Source organism: Zootoca vivipara, chromosome 3 (genome assembly GCF_963506605.1).
Source record: "Zootoca vivipara chromosome 3, rZooViv1.1, whole genome shotgun sequence".
Classification (NCBI taxonomy): Eukaryota; Metazoa; Chordata; class Lepidosauria; order Squamata; family Lacertidae; genus Zootoca; species Zootoca vivipara.
This window is the reverse complement of record NC_083278.1, coordinates 97,890,708-97,908,089: the sequence shown is the minus strand read 5'-3', so window position 1 is coordinate 97,908,089 and position 17,382 is coordinate 97,890,708. Positions and strand designations below refer to the sequence as shown.

The window sequence follows — 17,382 nt, the reverse complement described above, 5'->3', positions numbered from 1 at the left end:
TTGGGATTGTTATGATGCTAAAAGTGCTCCCTGTATGCTGGTTTGCACTGCTTAGAGGAGCGCAAATCTGATTAAAAATAAACACAAATGGATTTATTTCAACCGATGATTTATTTGAAAATGAGAGGTGTTGGGTTCAAGCCTGTCCAAAAACAATTAACACAAAAACTAAGCATGTGGTTAGTCTGTCGTGAAGGAAAACACTGCACATGCTTCTGCCAGTCAGTCAAGGTGATTCCTACACGAAATCCTATTGATGAAGCCAGAGATGGAAAGAACTGATTATTGGGAAATGGAGTATGTAAGACGGTGAATCGTAGAATAATAAATTGTATAGCGGGAAGGGACCACAAGGGCCATTTTCCACCTCCTACAGTGCAGGAATCTTTTGCCCAACATGGGACTCAAACCCACGACCCCGAGGAAGATAGAATCATAGAGTTGGAAGAGACCACAAGGGCCATCCAGTCCAACCCCCTGCCAAGCAGGAAACACCATCAAAGCATTCTTGACATATGGCTGTCAAGCCTCCGCTTAAAGACCTCCAAAGAAGGAGACACCACCACACTCCTTGGCAGCAAATTCCACTGTCGAACAGCTCTTACTGTCAGGAAGTTCTTCCTAATGTTTAGGTGGAATCTTCTTTCTTGTAGTTTGAATTCATTGCTCCATGTCCGCTTCTCTGGAGCAGCATAAAACAACCTTTCACCCTCTTCTATATGACATCCTTTTATATATTTGAACATGGCTATCATATCACCCCTTAACCTTCTCTTCTCCAGGCTAAACATACCCAGCTCCCTAAGGCGTTCCTCATAAGGCATTGTTTCCAAGCCTTTGACCATTTTGGTTGCTCTCCTCTGGACACGTTCCAGCTAGTCAGTATCCTTCTTGAACTGTAGTGCCCAGAACTGGACACAGTGCTCCAGGTGAGGTCTGACCAGAGCAGAATACAGTGGTAAGAGCAGAATACAGTGGTAGAGTTCATCTCTGCTCAGTTTGCTTTTCCATCACAACAGGCGCCAAGCAACCTACAAACCAAATTTGCCCTAAAATGCCAGAAAAACACTCATTTGGGAGGAGGAGGAGGTATGGGATGTTAAGGGTGGAGCGATACCTCCGGTGAGAGACACGCCATGCTCCTTCTGGGCTAGTTTGTCCATGTTTGGTCCCTGTCCTGCACTCAGCTCTCACCTGTGGCTCCTAGAAGCTGTCACCATGCAACAGCGGCCACACCCTGAGGAAGACTTCGTCTGGCCAGATAAACCAGATGAGGGTAGCTGATGGGTCTCAAATCCTCAGTGAGTTAGGTTTGCATGTGAAGACAGGTTCTGGACAAGACCAGTAGTGGGTCCAACAGTCAAGGAGGTGGTTTCTGCATGTGCTGTAGAGGGAAGCAAGGGGCAGATGAAGCTTATCAACCTGGGAAGGTACGGTAGTCTATCTAGGACAGGTATCCCCAAACCTGGCCCTCCAGATGTTTTGGGACTACAACTCCCATCATCCCTAGCTAACAGGACCATTCGTCAGGGGTGATGGGAATTGTAGTCTAGGAGAAGGAAAACTCTGGTACTAAACCTTGGCTGCCTTGCAGGGTATCTTTAGGAGAAGAAAAGTCCAATAATAATAATAATAATAATATTTGTACCCTGCCCATCTGGCTGGGTTTCCCCAACCACTCTGGGCGGCTTCCAACAAAAAATTAAAATACATTAAAATGTCACACATTAAAAACGTCCCTGAACAAGGCTGCCTTCAGATGTCTTCTAAATGCCAGGTAGTTATTTATCTCTTTGACATCTGATGGGAGGGCATTCCACAGGGTGGGCGCTAAGGAGTAAACCCTACACAAATCCAGACTGGAGTCCCTAAGACAGTTGTACGCTTCCTTCTGGCAACTCCTGCAGCCAAGCTGGTGCCAGACACATTGCTCTGCTTTCCTTTGGACCACATCAGTGAGGCGGTATGTGTGTGTGTGTGTGTGTGTGTCTTGCCGTCTGAGTAGCCTGGTACCTCCATACAGACTGCCCAGGCTTGCACCCTGGGGAGATCACTTCAGTGCTGCTAATGCAGCGGTTTGACTACACTCCCGGAGGCGCGCTCCATTGTCACTTGAGACAGATGGATGCCAACAACAAAACTCACTTTTTAAGGAATTTCCGCAAGGTTTCAAACTACTTATTATGTCACCTTGCAGTGCTGAAGTCTTCCTTTAGACTTCAGAAGTGAGATTCGCAGTGTCTCCCCATTGGTTTGCTGTGCATATTAATAGCAAACACAGGTTCCTTCCCGCCCTCCTACTCCATCATTCAGTTTCAAGCTCTTTACCAGTGATTGCTGCATAAACAAGCCACGAACACACACAGCAATTTTCATATTCAAAATCCACCCACTCAGTTGTTCTCTGTGACTGAGGGAATGGAACTGCATCTTGGGTACATTCACAGGGGCTCGAGGAGCAGACGTCTGTCCTGCACAAAATATCCTGCGAGGCAAGTTTTGGTGCACTGAGAAATTATTCCCCACAAGAAAATACAAAGGCTTTTGAGCTGTCGGCTGTGCAGACAGGGGAGGGGGTGGAAAAGGAGAGGAATTCTGTACTTTTTCTTTCATTAAAAAACAATTTGAACATGAAGCTCTTCTGAAAGAACAGGCCACACACAGAGCCCTGGAAGGCTGCTACTGCTGCTGTTTCAATGTCATTTTTGCCTAATGAGAGCAAACACAGAACCATCTCTCACCTATTCCTCCCTAACATGCCTCAATGGTACACCCAAAAGAACAAAGAGTAGTTTGCATTTAGATCGGCCCCGGGGAAATGTCTCTTGTGTGTTTACTTATTCATATATTTATGAGGCAAGGTTATTGGTGGATGCAAATCCAGGGCTCCAGTTTGCATTTCTCTGTACCCTCGGGGGTGGGGGGGTGGGGTGGGGAGCACCATCAGTCTGATCCTCACATTATGCTGCTTGCTCCTTGAACTTTTCATCACTCTCTCAAGCCCATTTGCTACTTTCCTTGGCTCTAATGAGGCTTTGCAGATCCCAGGAAGCCAGAGCAAAGGGTTGAATGGCATGTTTTCTTGTGACTTACCTGCAATTAACATTAACCAACCTAGCGAGAGTGACGGCTTTGGAATTGCTGGGTTAGAAACGGGATGTGGAATGACTTTCTTAATGCTGAAATCCTGCAACTTTTAATAAACCACAGATGATCTGGTTTATTTTTGTCTCGCTTTTGTTCCATTATAGCAATAATGTCGTGGCACTGGGGAAGCATCACAAAATAAACAAAGGCGGCATTCACGTGGAAGTTTATTCTGTTTCACTGATGTTTCCCTAACTCTTGATTTCAACATTGTTATGAGTTTGGGGGTGTCAGACACCAGGATCCAGTAAGGGTTTGAATTTAATCAAGGCTTGAGTATTAAACTGGGTGCCAGCCACTTTAATCCCTGCATCCAGCAAGTGTTTAAAATCAAGCGGGACTGGCTTCCTGTATTCAGGTGGTCACCCGAGTGATGGGCCATTACATGGGCATAGGCAGGGGGGCAGTTGCCCCCCTAGAAGCAGGGCCGCTGGCCAGCCTGCCCCGCTGCCCGCCGCCGCTCCTTTTCTTTTACGCGCCCCACAGCCAGCCGGGGAGAAGGGAGACGTTCCTTCTAGCAGGCTGGCTGTGAAGCGGGCGGAGGGAAAGCCCCAGAGCCGTGCACAGCGTTTGGCCAACTTTCCCTCTGCCCGCCCCACCACAGCCAGCCAGGGAGAAGTTGCGCAAAGACCCTGACGTTGGGAAAGATGGAGGGCACTAGGAAAAGGGGAAGACAGAAGATGAGATGGCTGGATAGTGTTCTCGAAGCCACCAACATGTGTCTGACCAAACTGCAGGAGGCAGTGGAAGACAGGCGTGCCTGGCGTGCTATGATCCATGGGGTCACGAAGAGTCGGACACGACTAAATGACTAAACAACAACAACAGTGGAACCATCTGGACACTTTGTAAGGAGTAAAGCGCCTTGAAAGTAGTTGGAGTATCTATACATAGGACTATGCTTCTAACTATGTCTAGAATTCTGTTATCTAGACTGAATACCATTTTGTCACATTCTTACATTTATCCCCATCCCCAACAGCCCATTGAACAACAAATAAAAAGTTAGAATTCACTGCGTATACAATTGTGTCAATGCAATGTTAACAACCTCTGGTATTCTGCCATATTGTAGTATAACATGGCAAGAATACTTCAGACTGATGTGGTAGATGCAAAATGTTTAGGAATGAGGTGTTAATTCTGTCATCACCCACTCAAGCTGATGATTTATCAAGATGCCACTTTGCAAGCAGAGTCCTTCCGGTTCCTGTTTTAAATAACTGTTGCTAATTTCCTCTCCACCATATGAACTGCTGTTTTATTTCTTTTAAACTTGTAGAGTTTTGAAAATCATGGTTATGTTAATGACATAGCACCATCGTTTGCGATGTTTGAGGGCTAATCAGTACAAAGTGTGCCCTAACTTTACCACACATTTTTGTCTTTGCAGGCTGATTAAAACTTTGCAGGCTGATTAAAAGTACAGTGGTGTGACTTATGCCATAAGGTGTTACCTAAAATGTCAGGCTTGGGGAGGCAAGAGAGTCTTATGGCACTTTACAAACAGCCAGAATAATCCAGAGGAACAAAGCAATGACTACATCCCAAGCATTGCTCCTTATGCCAGCCAAGGTGGAAGGTGCATGTGGCAGTTGTTTTTTCTTTCCTTTTTGGCTGCAGCACCTCCAGATCCAAAGCTACCAGTGTCCCAACACAAATTGCTCCATTTCAGAGTTTTCCCGGAGCCCAGTGTATAGATGCTAGGAGAGGATATACATTTTGTATGTTTTAAAGAATGGCTGTGAATTTTGTTGGATTTTTATTGTTTTGTCTTTTTGTTTTGTAAACTGCTTTGAGGCTTCTTTTTTTACAATCAGGAGGTATATAATTTTTTATTAAACAAAGCAAAACTATTAAGTGTGAGTTTTTAAATTATGAACTGGAACTAACCCTTTTTTTAAAAGCTAAGTTTCCAAGCACTGGCTATTTTTGTTGTTGCTGCTCCGCCTCTCTCCTCTTCAGCATGCCGTCCTCTCGCCCATCACCTTCCTCCAGCTCTGGACCGTCGTTCTCTTTCATGCAGGAGCACCAAAGGCTTCTCCCCTAACAACGGTTGCTCGGCGACTGTCGTACACGTGACGCTCCTCCCTACCGCGGATTGGTCGATTTCGGGCTCTTTGCTTTCTTCCTTTTTTTAAAAAAACCCAACAACCTATAAACATACAGACTTCCTTTTTTCTTCTTCAAGTGTAGACTCACACATCGACTCCAGCTTCCGGGTTGTTTTTAGATGCAATTTTTGGTACAGTACTCTCCAAAAGGCAGAATACACTCTCCAAAAGGCAGGCACGGCTAGAAGCTGGGCTAGACTGATCCCGCAGGGCTCTTGTGTTATGTATACAGTGACCTGCTGCCTTGATTCAGCAGTTTCGTTTTATGTTCTTAGGAGGGGTGTAGATCCCCTCATGATATACAGAAATATGAAGAAGACTGCATGATTGTTACTTATTTTTTTGGTATAGTCTTAAGTATATTCTTATGTTCCTAGGAAGCAATGGAAGAGACCAGCATTTTAGCATAGATGCGCAATTGGGAAGCAGCTTCTTCTACTTCTTCCTTGGCGATCACTGGTAGCCGAGTAAGATTGTCTTCCATAAAGACGGTTCAAAAGTAAAAAGGATGGGGAGCCTGCTACCCTCCAGGTGTTATTGGACTGCAGCTCCCATCTGCTGCAGTCAGCAAGGCCAATGGTCTGGGATGATGGGATTTGGGGTCCAGTAACATCTGGAAGGCCACAGGTTCCCCTTTACTCCAGTAAATACAGGGATTTTGCTATTTTTACACCAGGGCTTAAGGTGAAAACTTAAAAAGAAAAACACCAACCAGCATTTACTGCTTTGAGATGACATCTGAATTTATTACGGATTTATTTTATTGACTCAGAAGTGCCTGCCACTAGGTTCAATGGGGCTCGCTTCCAGGAAATTGTGCAGAATATTTCCTCCTAAAATACTTAAACTCTGCCTTTCGAGTTCTACTGCTCAGATGGCGGATTTCTTCCACTCTCACTCTTGTCCCAGGGGAGGAAAGGGTGCGTGGATGGGGAAACTACAAAAAGGAACCAGGAAGTTTCGCCTCCGGATAACTGCAGTGCGGCTCTACCGCTTTCCCCATCTCTTTGGCAGTGAAGACCAAGAAGTACACCGATGTAGACTTTGATGTTGTCTATCTCACTGCCCGATTAGAAAGCGACTTCCTTCCGAAGCTGGTTAAACGAAACCACAGCGCGAAAATAGTAAAATACCTATTCCAGGGCGGGGTCGCCTTAGGGTCTTCATTTACTGCCCCGTAAACTTTGCTTCCGCTTTCGTCGTCCGGTGGCACTGACTTCCTCAGGCACTCGCGCGGGACACCTCTCTCGGGGAAGAGGTCCAAGAACGACCTAGTCGCACAGGAGGTCCTTTCTCACCCACCCCTTTCTCTTGGCGGCCAGCTGCCGGCTCGTAAGGCTGGGGAAGCGGAGCTGCGCGCGTGGCGGAGCGAGGCAGCCGTCCCCGAGCGCCGGGATGTATTACAAGTTCAGCGGCTTCACGCAGAGGCTGGTGGGGGCCGGTGCTTCCGCCGCCTACGCCCCGCAGGTAACGGAGGCAGGCGCGCGCTCGGGCCTCCGGGAGCTTGACCTTCACAGGGGCGCTTCGCGTGCAGGGCTGTTGAGGAGACACTTCCCTACGGGTCCCCATGAGGTCCAGTTTTCGATGGGAGGGCGGGGCCAGGGCGCCTCCAAGGTTGCAGTTCTGGGACCCTGGGGAGGGCGGGGCGGAATGAAGAAGCAGGCTTTCATGTATTCCACGCGCTTCTGTGGCTGCCTACCAGGTATTCCATGGGGCGGATTGCAAGGAAGCGTTGCAACAGAGCACTGGAAATATAATATTGTTGTTAATAATAATAATAATAATAATTAATTTATTGGATTTATATACCACCCTATACCCGGGGGTCACAGAATATAATCAAGATATAAAACCACAAAATACCTAATAAAAATAAAAGCAACCCAATGTTTAGTTGTTTAGTCATGTCCGACTCTTCGTGACCCCATGGACCAGTGCACACTAGGCACTCCTGTCTTCCACTGCCTCCTGCAGTTTGGTCAGACTCATGTTGGTGGCTTCGAGAACACTGTCCAACCATCTTGTCCTCTGTTGTCCCCTTCTCCTTGTGCCCTCAATCTTTCCCAACATCAGGGTCTTTTCCAGGGAGTCTTCTCATGAGGTGGCCAAAGTATTTGAGCCTCAGCTTCAGGATCTGTCCTTCCAGTGAGCACTCAGGGCTGATTTCCTTCAGAATGGATAGGTTTGATCTTCTTGCAGTCCATGGGATTCTCAAGAGTCCTCCAGCACCATAATTCAAAAGCATCAATTCTTCGGTGATCAGCCTTCTTTATGGTCCAGCTCTCACTTCCATACATCACTACTGGGAAAACCATAGTTTTAACTATATGGACCTTTGTCGGCAAGGTGATGTCTCTGCTTTTTAAGATGCTGTCTAGGTTTGTCATTGCTTTTCTCCCAAGATGCAGGTGTCTTAATTACGTGACTGCTGTCACCATCTGCGGTGATCATGGAACCCAAGAAAGTAAAAATTTAAAACCATGTTTTAAAAGGGCATAGGATGTAAATCGGATCAACCAAATGCCTGGTTAAAGAGGAAAGTTTTGCCTAGTGCCTACAGGTGCATAATGAAGGTGCCAGGCGAACTTTTGTCTCATCAATAAGCATAGCAGAGTATTTATAATAGTTGTGGTCAATAAGCATTGCAGCTGAGAGTATTTGAAATATAATAGTTGTCAATGAGTGTTGCAGCAGAGTATTTAAAATATTATAGTTATTGTTCTTTGTACCCTCCCCATGTGACTGAGTTGCTCCAGCCACTCTGCACGGTTTCCAACATACATAAAATCATAATAAAACATTACACATTAAAAGGCTTCCCTGTATAGAGAATGCAGTATATGGTAAATGAAACGAACAGTGAGGAGTAAAAATCTGGAGAAATTAGTTGCGGGGGGTGGGGGGATGACGCATTGCAACAAAAACAGGGGTCGCATCCGCACCACACATTTTGAAGCACGTTTGCACCACCTGGACAGCTCTGAAGAATTGTAGGTGTAGTTTACTCTCCACAGAGCTGCAGTTCCCAGCGCCCTTTAGTGACTATGGGAGGTTTTTAAGCAGAGGTTGGATGGCTGCCTGTCATGGGTGCTGTTGAGATCCATGCATTACAGGAAGTTGGATTATATGACCTTGGGGTCTCTTCCAACTCTACTGTTCTATGATTCTACAGTCTTTCCCAGGATTCTTGGGAGGAAGCCAAGCACAGTACTTTAAATGCAAGGGGCGAGGAGGTGGGGGAATGCATCAAGCAATTTATAGCCTGGATTTAAATTGCAGTGTCCACTGATGTTTTTCTGGGCCCAGTTTTAGATGCTGTTTTTGACCTATACAGCCTTTTATGGCCTGGGACCTGGATTCCTAAGGAACCTGTTCTACCAGACATCAGACAGTGAACTTGCTGCAGTCACACAATCAGGCTCTTCTCTAGAGCCTACCCTCACAGGGAGAGGCTGGAAGAATGACGGGAGCACGTGGCCCTTTCTTGGGTGGTTCCTCCGCTTTGGAACAACCTGTCTTTAGATGTGAGAAGCCACTTGCCTCTGCTGTTTCCCCCTAAAGCTCCTGCACTAGTCGATTCAGCAGGCATTTTTATTTGTCATTTGTCCACTTTTTGTAATAATTGTTTAACTTGCTTTTTGTTTTATGACTTCATCTTTTAAAATAAAATGGGGTGCACTACTTCATACATTTAGAAAAAATGTTGCGGAGCGCTTTTAGTTGATGCCTGTGTCTTGGAAGCTACTAGATGAGCCAGTCGTTTTAATGATTTTTTTGGTGTTCCTTTTATGATGTTTTATGTGTTGGCAGCACGATTTATTCATTCTTTTGTATGGGGGTGGCCTGTAAATACTTTAACCAAACAATTAATTAATGCAGCCTGAAATATTTTAGACAAATAGTTCATATCACAAAGTGACATTCCAGTCCCCTTGACTGCCTAGACTACAGTACACTAACCTCTATACAGCTCCCTATCTCTCTTCTCCTTGCTAGCAATCCACATGCCTCAGTTACCCTTTCTCCTTTCTTTCCTTTCCACTGACAACGACAGTGCTCTTATTTTAAATATCTTGTTTCTCGGGTATCCCACCCTTCTAGTTACTCTTATCTCCTGGACTCTCTTCCTACTTGGCCTCTTTCCCATAGCTGTCAATTCTCCTTTTTTTTTTTAAAGGGAAATTCCCTTATGCTGAATAGGCTTCCTCGCGAGAAAAGGGAAAACTTGAAAGCTATGCTTTCCTCTTTCTTTCCCTATAATCCTTGCACTCTCCCTACCTATTGCTGCCAACACAGCACATGCCTTGTGCTAAGCCATGGGTGTTCTCCCATCCAAAGTGGCTGCTAACTTCCTTTGTAGAAAAACCATTGTTCATCAATGTTCTGTTCCTCCTCACCAAACAGAATATTTATGGCCATTCCCTGATACCATAGCATATCGCGAAATGGCCAGGGGGGGGGGGTGTCACATTGTGTGCATATCAGAAAGATACCTCTCAACTGTAGCTTAGCATAGGTTATATTTCTGAATATAGATTTTTTGTATTTTATGAATACATTCACAGATATGCAGAATAGGAGTGGGGTCTGTCTTTGGATAGATTTCCAATGCATTCCATAGAGTTGAGTGAGTTCCCCACTACATGTTTTTTAAAGCAAATATAGTTTTACATAAAGTTAACCTGACAAGTGGACATTATTTTCAGAAAATGTCTGTGATTGGCAGACAGCTTGATAGATGAACAAACAAAAACTAATTAGTAGACATTCATTTCAATCATGCACTTATTAGCCTTGTTAAAATGCAAATTTAATGCCAAGCATATTGTGTTCACACTCACTGTCTGGAATAATAAAGAAGGGAATCTGTATGTAGGTAATTGTTGGCAGTGCTGCACAGTCTTTTTTTACTTGAGTGTAGCTCTGTTAAATTCAGTCGAGCTGCTCAGGAGTAAGTGTCTTGTGAGCTGCCTGCATGTAAGAAGTAAAGCATTCCAGAATTAGCTGTGTTTTGGTTCTCATCAGCAATGCTTGAATGCCTAAATGAACACACACTGCATTGTGAAGGTGGCAGGCTCATCTCTTAATTGACTTTCTTTTTAAACGGATGTTCACGAATGCATTCAAAACTCAAGGGGAAGAAAGACTAAATGAATGACTTGTTATGAATGAAACTCCTATCCCTGTTGGCATTGAGGGGGTCAGCTCCCACATCTGTTCTGCTGACTAGACTGAGGCTGCAATCCTATACACTCACATCCTGAAACTAAGCCTGATTGAACAATGGCTCCTATCCGTGATGGCTCCATTGTTAGAGGCAGTATGCCTCTAAATACCAGTTGCAAGGAATCACAAGAGGGGACAATACTGCTGCACTCAGGTCTTGTTTGTGGGCTTCCCGGTTGGTATCTAGTTGGCTCCCCATGGGAACAGGATGCTAGACTAGGTGAGCCACTTGCCTGATCTAGCAGGGCTCACCTTCTGTTATTCCTTATGTTCTAACATAGTGGGACTGACTTGCTGGGGGTTATACTAGAAAGACTGACAGTAGGACAAGTGTAGCATTCAGCCACCCTCCAGATTTGCAGTGTGCCCTGGTGTGAAGCTACCCAACTTTTGCTCTTCCTCACTTGTTGCTGCCTCATTTCTTCTTGTTGTAAGAACCCAGAAAATGTGTACAGAAGCAGTAAGCAATGGCTGTTTGCCCTCCCCTGTTCATGGACATTGGTAGACACCCTGAAGAAGGCTAGCCTGAGGTCATGGTGTTGGAAGGTTGTTGTTTTGAGAAAGCAATACATTTCCAATAGCATATATTTTTGCCATTCATTTGAGAGTAGTTTTTTTTAAAATAAAATAAAAATAAAATGTGAGTTAAAATAGTTATGAATTTCCAGAGCCCATTCCTAGCCAGAGACCTGCTTCCCAAAGAAGATGATTTGGGTCATTTACCAAATTTTATTTCATTTATATCCTACTCTTTCTGGAAAAAGCTCAGGGCAGCATGCATTGCTCTCCCCAACTCCATCTCACAACAGCCCTCTGAGCTAGGTTATTTATTTATTTTTAATCATTTTTATTTGGTTTTACAAATGTAAATTAGTTACAATACCAAATACATATCCATAGAATGAGATAACTCTGAATCTCAAGACTTCCCCCATCCCCTCCATGGGTCCTATTGTCAACATTTCTGACTGCATATCATTTCATAATTATGTTTTGTATCTATCCATATTGTCCATAGTGTTTGTTACATTACAAATGAGATTAAAATCCTGCTAATGTTTTCATCTGCTTACAGTGGTCTCCTAAATTAATTACAGTATAAACTTTCCCCATTCTTTTTGGAATTTCTTGTCTTCTTGGTTTCTGAGTTTTGCCATTTCAGCATAGTCTTAACAGCTTGATTTGTCATTTCTCTCTGGTAGGGATTACCTCTGAGCTAGGTTATGGCAGGAGAGAGTGTGACTGTCCCAAAGTCATAGAATCATAGAGTTGGAAGAGACCACAAGGGCCATCCAGTCCAACCCCCTGCCAAGCAGGAAACACCATCAAAGCATTCCTGACAGATGGCTGTCAAGCCTCCGCTTAAAGACCTCCAAAGAAGGAGACTCCACCACACTCCTTGGCAGCAAATCCCACTGTCGAACAGCTCTTACTGTCAGGAAGTTCAGTCACTCGCTGAGCTTCATAGTGTGCTGGAGATTTGAGCCATGGTCTCTCCACATGCTGTCTGGGGCTGATGAGAGCTGGAATGTAAGAGTCCTGCTGGATCAAGCCAAAGGCCCATCTATGCCAGCATGCTGTTCTTGCAGTGCCTGCCAAGATGCCCAGGGGAAGCCTGCAAGCAAGACCTGAGAGCAATAGCACAGTCCTTATTTGTGATTCCAGTATCTGATATTCAGAAGCGCATTGCCTCCTGACAGTGGAGGGAGAACATAGCCCCCATGGCTAGTAGCAACATATGGAGAGCACCTCATTGGCTACCCTTGGTTGAGAAACATTGGCTTCTGCATCTGGAAGAGGAAGACTTTGCCAGTCTAATTTTGTTTTCTCGCTGCTTTGGGTTGGCTTCTTGACAGATTCTTTTCAATATGTGCTGGTGACTTCATTTGGATAATTTTAAGAAAAAAGACTCGATTCAGCTTGTATTGTGAAGCAGAAAGGGCAATTTATTGATTCAAAACTTTTATAACTTGCCTTTTCAATGCGTGAAGATGCTTCTAACAAAGCGTCCACTAATGTAAATGGCAGTTTCCAGACTGTAGATATGCACTTGACCGTAATTCTCTAAATGTCTCTTCTTGCATTTAACATGGATGGTCCTGTGGAGTACAGTGTCCAAGGTTAAGCCAGAGACACTCTTGCTTTTTAGTCTCTTACTGTCTGGTCACTTGTTTATATAGCTGATAATGTATCTGGTAACTGTGCTCACTGCAAACAATGTTTTAATCGTTTTCATTTTGTGCAGGGACTCAAGCCAGTTGTATCTACAGAGTCGCCAACTCTAATATTTGCAACACCAACTAAAATTGCCTCAGACGTACCGTCCACCGTCGAGTATCTTGGTAAAAACCGGGTACCGGAGCTGCAGAAGTTTTTTCAGGTGGGAAGAAACAATATTCAGTTAATAATCTTAGTTGAATTTATGTCTGGTCACTGGAGATGCGGAATGCTTGAGGTTTGCAGAAGTGTAGATAAAATGCTGCTAATACCTATGTTTCCATGTCTACATTAGAGGTCAACAGTATTTTAAAAAGAACTTGAAACAAATTTTACAGCAGGCTAAATGTAAGTTCAGCGCTAGGTCATTTCCTTTGCTGCCTCCTCACCTCTCTCTCTCCCTCTCCTGTTCCCTTTCCCCCTGCCCAATCTTCAACCATGCCGTATCTGAAAATTATCCTGTTTGGCCTTTGCTTGATTATTCTTACAAGGTTGAAGCTTTCAATGAAATTGAAGGTCTTTGGCAGGGACGAAGACCATGTGTGGGATTCAACTAATGATTTCTGTCTGCAGAAGCCCTGGGTGAGGGCTTTTGCTTGTGTATTGGGTCTTTGGCTCCTTCTCTTCTCCTTTGCATGCCTCCCCTCAAATTGGCTTGGGAGAGTCCCCAGAACAGCATATGGGGGGAGGAGGAGGATGGAGATCATTCTGTCCCGCAGGCCAAAATGCTTGCTGCGACAGAACAGCCACCTTGGTGCAACATGGAATTTCTCCCTGAGAAGGCGAAGACTGGAACCTGGGAAAAGACATGATCTGAAGGTGGCAGAAAGGCTTGTACACAAGTAGTGATAACTGTGGAGATTGTGGAGAAAAGGAGCTGCTGAGAACATTTAAGAATCATTCCCCAAAAACCTGGCAGCCCATTTTTTGCTTTTGAGTCATCTCTTGGTAATGTCAGTATGTTGCTGCACAATATATTTCTCTCTGCACTACTCATGCATCTATGGTAGCAGTTCTCAGAATTCTGGACGAGATTCCAGTTTCTACTTTTAAGAAGGAACACTGTACATGCTTGCAAGTTACGTGTTCCACTTCTATAACAGCAGCATTTTGGACAACATCTGCTGAAACGAATAAACTCGGCACTAATCTTTTTTAGCTTCTCCAGTCTGTTGCAGATGCTTGCCATATTCAGGTCAGTCTTGCCCATGGGCAGTTACATAGTCAGGTTAAACTCCAACAGTTCAACATTGCTATTAACGTTATGCAACTACTAATAAATGCAGTGGGCTTAGCAGTTGAGATCAGAGTAAACCACTGGAGCACCTTGCATGGAATATGCAAAACTCCCTTGTTCTGATGGAATAACAGATCTTTAAGAAGCTCACTTTTTCTCGCATTCTGTTTTTATTCAGAAAACACTCCTGCTCTTAATTGGTGTTATTTCCTTTTCCCTTGAAACCTCACGACTCGCAAGTTAGTGATGCTTTGCCAGGAAGCATCTTCTGCAATTAGCCACTTAAAGGAATATTCTGTCACATTCTTTTATACTGTGTGTAAGTGAATAGTGCAGATGTGATGTGGGAGTCATGTAACGATCCTCATCAGCACAAGCCCTATGTATGGGCTTCTGCTTGTGCCATGCAGCTTCCCCCCCCATCTCCTCCCTCTGTACACCCCCAAAATTGGCTCTAGGTGGAGGTTGGGAGAATCCCTAGAACAATCTTGGGGAGAGGGAGATCGTTCCATCTGGCAATCTGATATGTTTGCTCAGTTGGAATGTTTATAGTGGCGTGACATTGAGTTCCTCCCTTAGTTTCCCTTTCCCCTCCCATAAAGCCTGGATGTGGTGAACTTCCTCGTGATTTCATAACGCTGTGCTCCCTGATTGGCTACCAATGACAGGAAACGTGAAATGTCACAGTGTCAGAAACCTAAGAAGTTGCCATTTAACAGCTCAGACTCTGCGTCCATCTGTTCCAGCATCACCTTCTGCAGTGGGCAGAGGCTTTCCAGGGTTTCAGGCAGAGGTCTTTCCCATCATCCGTTACTTGATCCTTGTGGCTAGAGATGCCAGTTACTGAACCCGGGGTTGACCCAGGAGGGCCAACTGTTAGGAAAGGAGAGGGAGGACCTACATGTGCAGCTGCTTAAATATTGAGCACAGCCTATAGAAGTCGGGTCTGTTTCCCTCCACTTGCCATTCATCCCACCACTGAGCATACCTGCCAAGTCCTGGACGGAAAAATCCGGGACCGGCAGCCCACGACACCGGAAGTTGCGTAGACGCAACTTCCGGTGGCGCTTTGCCCTTATATGGGCACCAGGAAATGGTGGCGCCAGCGCCGGAAGTCGCTTCTACGCATGACCGGAAATGCGTAAAAGCAACTTCCGGCACCGCCGCCACCATTTTCTGGTGCCCATAGAAGGGCAAAGCGCCACCGGAAGTTGTGTCTATGCGTTTCCGGACACGCGTAGAATCGACTTCCGGCACCGCCGCCGCCATTTTCTGGTGCCCATAGAAGGGCAAAGCGGCGCCGCCGGCAGAAGCAGATTTAAGGGAGAATATTGGGATAAAAACCTAAACGGGAGACTGCTGGGAAACGGTAGGAAAAAGGGGGTTTCCCGGCGAAAACGGGATACTTGGCAGCTATGCCACTGAGCTGCATGTGCCTGCCCTGTGACACAGGCTAATATACGCAGTTAATATGCATGGACCTCTGCTAAAGGTTCCCAGGGCTTTAGAAGGTGTTGTGGAACACATTTGCTGGGCTGTGTGTGTGTGTGTTCTGCCCTTAAACTGGATGGAGTTGGGTGGGCTACACTTAATTATCAAGAACCTGTATAAATAATACAAATGTGCATATTTGCTTGGAGTAATCTCTCCGTGCTGTCATGAGAAAGGTCAGGAACTTATGCAAGTCACCGAAGCCATAGCCTCTGCTCGCAGATTCCTTTTCTTGGCAGCTTCTCTGGTTGATTTCACCAGCAAGTACCATGTTTCCAGGATCATCTTTGAAGTCATAAGTAGAAGCCTACTTACTTTAGAGGAGTGGGGGGCATTTGAAATTACCCACACACACACACACACACATACACACACCTACCTCCCACTGCCAAGTGGTGAATTATATTCTAAGTATTATATTTGGCTCTGATATGACCAGGCCCAAGGCTCCGACCAAAAAAGTCAAGCAAGAAAAATCCCTTACTTTGAAGAAAAGCTAGCTGCTATATTGGTTTAGCAGCTTTCACTCACATTTTGTACAAATAGCCTTTAGCTTGGGGGATGGTAATGTGCTTGCCTTTATTAATTCTTATGTATATATTTCATTGATAACAGAAGCCCGATGGTTTGCCAGTGCACCTGAAACGGGGCCTTCCTGATCAGCTACTTTACCGGACCACGATGGCACTAACAATAGGAGGGGCCATCTACTGTCTGATAGCGCTCTACATGGCGGCCAACCCGAGAAAGATGAAATGAATGATCCCTGATTAATAGAGACTAATGACTATCCACTGGAAGGAAGACTTGCACTTAACCTTCTGCCATTACACTTCAATCATGTGATTGTATGTTGCAAATTCTAGAGATTCGATTTGGGGTTTACGAAAAGTTCAGGAAATGGTGACCTTCTAACGCTTAGGAGAAGAGGAGCAAAATTAATACCAGAAGTTGAGAAGAAAGCCATTATCTCCTGTGTAGTTTTGAAGATTAGTCTTCACACCCTTGACTTGAAAATAAGAGAGGTTCCTGACAGTAGGGCAGGCTAAGTTGACAGTGCAAACTAGAAATGAAGTTGTTACGTTGATTGGTGACCTTTTAGGGACAAGGGCATTTGAAAATCTTGCTGAAAGTGCATTTGACTTGCAGAAGAAAAGATTATGGACTGAACTACTCGGCTGATTCAAAATGGCAACCTGAAATTATTTAGCTTGATAATTCTCACTGGAATCTACCATTTAGGCCCCTTCTCAAATTATGTGATGAGCCTGACTGTGATTTTTGTGGAGTTGTTTCAGCACGGCTATGTTGTTTTGATTAGCTCCTGACATTTTCTTCTGATGATCTGTACCAGGCATCCCCAAACTGCGGCCCTCCAGATGTTTTGGACTACAATTCCCATCATCCCTGACCACTGGTCCTGTTAGTTAGGGATCATGGGAATTGTAGGCCAAAACATCTGGAGGGCCGCAGTTTGCAGATGCCTGATCTGTACACTTCATTCCATTTCCATGAGCCATCTCTTGGAAGCGGAGTGTTGCGTTCAAAGACAGGTTCTGTGTAGAAACACTTGACTCCACCATGGTCCCCCCTCCCACTCCCCCATCTCTCTAAGATAAAATTCTATTGGTTTTAACCTTGGAATAAATACAGCAGTACAAATGCTGCACTTCTGTCTGATGTGTCTCTTTCATGGGTAATATGGAATAAGATTTACTGTTGTTTTTTGTTTCAGCAGTGGTACAAAACCAGTGAACTACTTTGAACATAACAAACACAAATTTATGACGGAGCGAAGCACACCTATCTTCTGGATTAAAATTGGACACACACCACTCTCTTAAACCCCCAAGAGCTTTGTTTTTAGAACTAGCTTCTCTAGGGCCACTGCTACTTGGGTTTCTGCAAATGGCACCAATTGCCACATGTCCCCTTATTGGAAGGAGGCTA

At 44.9% G+C, this 17,382-nt stretch overlaps 1 protein-coding gene across 1 annotated transcript; it reads left to right on the top strand.

The window, feature by feature from the left end:
• Positions 1-6,554: 6,554 nt before the first annotated feature.
• On the top strand, positions 6,555-17,101 carry LOC118083128 (cytochrome c oxidase subunit 7A-related protein, mitochondrial). The gene is made up of 3 exons (XM_035111222.2): positions 6,555-6,728; positions 12,733-12,867; positions 16,048-17,101. The coding sequence occupies exons 1-3, from the start codon at positions 6,657-6,659 to the stop codon at positions 16,189-16,191; spliced, it is 351 nt and encodes a 116-aa protein (XP_034967113.1). The 5' UTR covers positions 6,555-6,656; the 3' UTR covers positions 16,192-17,101.
• Positions 17,102-17,382: the final 281 nt, after the last annotated feature.

Bases quoted from the DNA above. Each gene is read 5' to 3' on its own strand.
- LOC118083128 (XM_035111222.2), top strand. From the start codon at position 6,657: ATGTATTACAAGTTCAGCGGCTTCACGCAGAGGCTGGTGGGGGCCGGT. The intron at 6,729-12,732 runs GTAACGGAGGCA...CATTTTGTGCAG, and splicing joins CCGCCGCCTACGCCCCGCAG to GGACTCAAGCCAGTTGTATC. The intron at 12,868-16,047 runs GTGGGAAGAAAC...CATTGATAACAG, and splicing joins AGCTGCAGAAGTTTTTTCAG to AAGCCCGATGGTTTGCCAGT.